This window comes from Akebia trifoliata, chromosome 4 (assembly GCF_017979445.1).
Source record: "Akebia trifoliata isolate Shusen 1 chromosome 4, ASM1797944v1, whole genome shotgun sequence".
NCBI lineage: Eukaryota > Viridiplantae > Streptophyta > Magnoliopsida > Ranunculales > Lardizabalaceae > Akebia > Akebia trifoliata.
The window spans coordinates 25,337,710-25,342,049 of record NC_141378.1 but is presented as its reverse complement, the minus strand read 5'-3'; the positions used below and the strand labels follow the sequence as shown (position 1 = coordinate 25,342,049).

Here is a 4,340-nt window from a genome sequence, read left to right as displayed (position 1 = left end):
TTTTTTTTGAATTTGAACTCTTCAAGTTCGTTGCAGATTTGGAGATGTTTTTAGAAGGCTTTTGGGTGTTTTCTAGACTAAAATTGAAGGAGGGATGTTAGCTAAGGAGTTGGGGCCTCCAAAACTAGGGTTTATGGGGGGCTAGGGGAGCTTCTAGACCTACTTCTCTTAGGGTTTATGATTGATACGAAAATAGGGGTGTGAGCACCTCTATTTATAGATATTTTTTAAGGTTGATTTGGATAGAGTTAGTGTTTAATTAGAGATCTTTTAATTAGAATTGTGTTTTTAGTTAAAATTGTTTTAGGTAGAATTGTGTTTTAATTAGAATTGTTTTAGGTAGAATTGTTTTTTAATTAGAATTGTTTTAGGTAGAATTATTTTTAAGTTAGAACTCTACTAGATAGAGTTATTATTTAATTAGAATTCTATTATGACTTTAGGTCTTATTTGATTGACTTTTAATGTTTTGACTTTGGTCTTAATTGATTGACTTTTAATATCTTGACTTCAGTCTTGCTTAATTGACTTTATTTTGACTTCAGTCTCACTTGATTGACTTTAATACCTTGACTTTAGTCTTGCTTGATTTACTTTTAATTTTTGGAGAACCCCCTTCCATTATTTCTTTAATTCTTTGGACCCCCAAATGGAGGGGTCCTTAAAGAATATCCCACGAACCCTCAACAATTTTGCCTAAGAGTCCGATTAATCGATTTTTTAGGTTCAAAATTTTAAATTAATTTCATTAATATTTAAATTTAATTATTTAATATTTTATTATTAATTTCGAAATTTTTATCATGAAAATTGTGAAATTACCGTTTTAACCCCCCGGAGATGACTTTTCACGTTTTAAGTCGGTTTTTTATGTTCCAGGATGTTTTAGAATCGGTTTTTTCATAAGGAATTCAATGAAAATGTTGGTTTGTGTCATTTATGAAATTTTTATGTGAAATGATTTATTTGGTTCCGATTGTTATTTTATGTGTTCGAGAGAGTTTTCCTAAGCGTAACGTAGGCTCTAGGGTTGTTTTGATGTCAGGGGTATTTTGGTAATTTGATCAATTTTTAGTGATTTTTATCGTGAAGCTTCTTTTTGGTCTGCAAGATGATGATTTCTATGTTTCTGGGGTTGTGTTTTCCTAGCGTAGCGTGGTTTCTAAGGTTTTGTCAGTTCGAGATACCTCATCCGGATTTCTGAAACATATCTGGTAACAAAATAAAGTAACGGAATACACATCCATCATTGGGAATCATTGCGATCGGGTTGACGAGTTGATTAATCAGGCGAGTGCAAAAATGGGGTGTCTACACCGATCAATAGGTCCATCTTCTTCCTCATCTTAATCAATTCATTCGAAATTGAAATCCCAACCAGTCCAGCTGCAAATCCAAACATGTGATTTTTAACACAAGTAGAGAAGATCGAAGGGAGTTTTGGGGATGAAATTGAAATTGAGGAGGTAGGAGCCAAGAGATACATAAGGACGAAATTCAAAATTGCTCCAACAACAAGAGTAGAGAAGACGAAATCGAGCTCGTCGAGTCCGAAATTAGGGCGAGATGCCATGTCAACAAGAACACAAGCACTAAGTCCAATAACTTCCTCCATTAAAACCTTGAAAGGAAACCATGGATTTGCAGAAACCCTAGATCTCCAACCACTCAAGAAAATTCTAATAATTTCAAAACTTGATTGATCTTCAAAATCTCCATCACAGCTGCTATTATGAACTGAACTCCAACCACCACCGTTGTCATATCCTCCGGTACCACAGCCAGATATTCCGTTGTCATATCCTCCGTTTCCTTCATCGATGGAGTTGCAACGAGAGCGAGTATATAGCAGCCGTTCGTGCTCGAGGGTTTCAACAAGAGAGAGAGTGAGGTTCGAGGGTTTCAACAGAGCGAGAGAGAGAGAGAGAGAGAGAGAGAGAGGGTTTCAAAGAGGTGGCGCTCGAGCAAGAGAGAAGGAGAGAGTGAAGGAGAACTCTATGTTTTTTACTTGTGCCAGGGAGGTGGCACTAAATACCGTAAAAACGAGGGATGGCGTTGTAAAAAACCCATAAATCTATAACTTAAACACATATTTTTTAATTGTGCCAGGGAGGTGGTACTAAATACTGTAAAACCGAGGGATGGCATTGTAAAAAGCCCATAAATGTATAACTTAAACGTAGATGCAATTGTGACCATCCAATCGCTATATATCTAACGGTCGAGCTTCTTTTATTAAAACGATTGATAAAAGAGAGGGCGTTGAACGCCGCCCTATACATATATATAATATATATATATATATAATATATATATATATAATATATATATATATATATATATATATATATATATATATATCAAGGGAGGGTTGGGAGAAGATGTAATTCCTTTTTCTCTAGATGATGGTGAGATGGGTCTTCCTATAGAATCTATGGGACGTTGTCAATGGATTCGATGATGTAGTGTTCTTTATTTTTTATGATTTTATAATTGATTGATGGAGAAATCTAAAAAATACCTCAACAATCTTGTTTCTTCATCTATATAATAGATAGAAGAAGAGAAGTAAATCTAAAATTCATTCTTATGTTCAACTCTTATAATCAGGTAATATAATACTCTCTTCAAATTGACATAGAATGAGTGCCAAGTGTCGCACAAAGGTGATTGGGTGTCGGACGGTCCTTAACCTCGAAATAGATGGGACGACCAAAACGAAATTAAACCACTCCTCTGATGTGTTACCACGCATGGCCACCAACCCACACGCGTACGTAAAGGCTCTTCTATGGTGTTGGCTCCATATACAAGGTGGTATGAACCTCAAGAGAAGTCGACCAATCTCTCTAACTGCATTGGAGAAACACCATCTTTCCATCCAAACCTCACCAACACGTACACACCACTTAATCCCACGTGTCATCGTCTCCTGTAATCCCACGTGTCATCATCTCTTGTCGCCATGATTCCTCATGTTGGATTCCTACTGGCATACTTCAAAGCTTAAAGATCAACCCAACCTCCAAACACAACCCCCTCCACTCTTTTTCTCTCTCAACATTGCATGCAGTAGAGCCTGGTGCGTTTCCTCCATTAGAGACGAAGAAAAGGGGAAAAAAAAACAAACAAACAAACTAACCATGATCAACCCCAACACTGTGAACATGTTCTCATCCAAAACTGATCAAATCATGTCGAAGTACAGACCCATTGCACCCAAGCCACAGCTCCCCTTAAACCCTTCACTTCAAACCCAACAATCTCCAATCTTCAAAAACCTCTCAACCCGCATACAAGCAAGGCCTTCAAAAGCTAAAAAGAGGGGCAGATCAGGTACTTCACCTTCTACTTACAAGAAAGCAAAGACCAATCTCTCAGGATTCCTTGGTCTTGCCCAACTCACTCTTCCCCTGCCAAGTTGGGCTAAACTCATGATCTCTGAGTCTAATGGGAGCTTAGAAAATCCTCTAAATTTGTTCCCATTTACTCTTCTTCCATACCCTTCAAAGAACCCATATGCACCGTTCTTTGGTACCCTGAATTCAGATTTGGGCTGCATGAAAGAAAAAATTATAACACCTCAGCCTATAAGACCAATAGGATCAAGCATCAGTGTTAAATGTATAAGTGAGGCTGATCCATGTTCAAATTCCACAACTGCATGTATTTCCAAGAAACCTGAGGAGGTTGAGGCAGAAGTCGAATCCGATGACTTGCCTGCTGTTGTTTCAGATTCAAATAACAAAGTCAGGCTAGCAAATTCCGCTTACAAGGAGATGGTGGGGCAGCCAGAGTGTTTGTGGCTGGATTTGATGACAAACCATGATGGGCAATTGAGGGGTAGTGCATGCAAGAGGATTAGTGGGAAGGTGATGCTAGAACTTTCGGATTCGCCGATGACGGTTTCTTCCAATGGGTTTTCATGCAAAGCAAGGATAGATTGGGCAAAAAATGGGCAGAAGAGTTCAATTAATGCTCCATGTGATGTGATGAGACTCTCATGTGAATCCAAGGATTACCTCTTCACATGGAGGTTTCATACTAGAGAGGCTTATCAGTCTAATAATCTCATAGCTTAAATGTTCTTCTTGCATACATAATATATATGATGCAATACAAATGTACTTATTATATTATAAATGATAGAAAAGAAAAAGAACTTTATCACTTCCATTTTATTAAAGAATTTATGAGAGATGATGTTCCAAAAGAAATTGTCTTGCAATTATTTGTAGATTTATAAGGAGCTTAAGCCTTAAATTGCAATTATATATTATAAAATGAAAAAATGACAAACTTTATCAGTTCCACTTATTAAAGAATTTATGAAAGATGAT

The 4,340-nt window shown here is 37.0% G+C and overlaps 1 protein-coding gene across 1 annotated transcript; it reads left to right on the top strand.

Annotated features, from left to right (window-relative positions):
- The first annotated feature begins 3,143 nt into the window (after positions 1-3,143).
- Positions 3,144-4,082, top strand: LOC147404599 (uncharacterized). Its single transcript, XM_086437867.1, has one exon. It carries the CDS (start codon positions 3,144-3,146, stop codon positions 4,080-4,082), a length of 939 nt encoding a protein of 312 aa, XP_086293993.1.
- The last annotated feature ends 258 nt before the right edge of the window (positions 4,083-4,340 follow it).

Excerpts from the sequence above, each read along its gene's own strand:
- LOC147404599 (XM_086437867.1), top strand. The coding sequence starts at position 3,144 with ATGATCAACCCCAACACTGTGAACATGTTCTCATCCAAAACTGATCAA.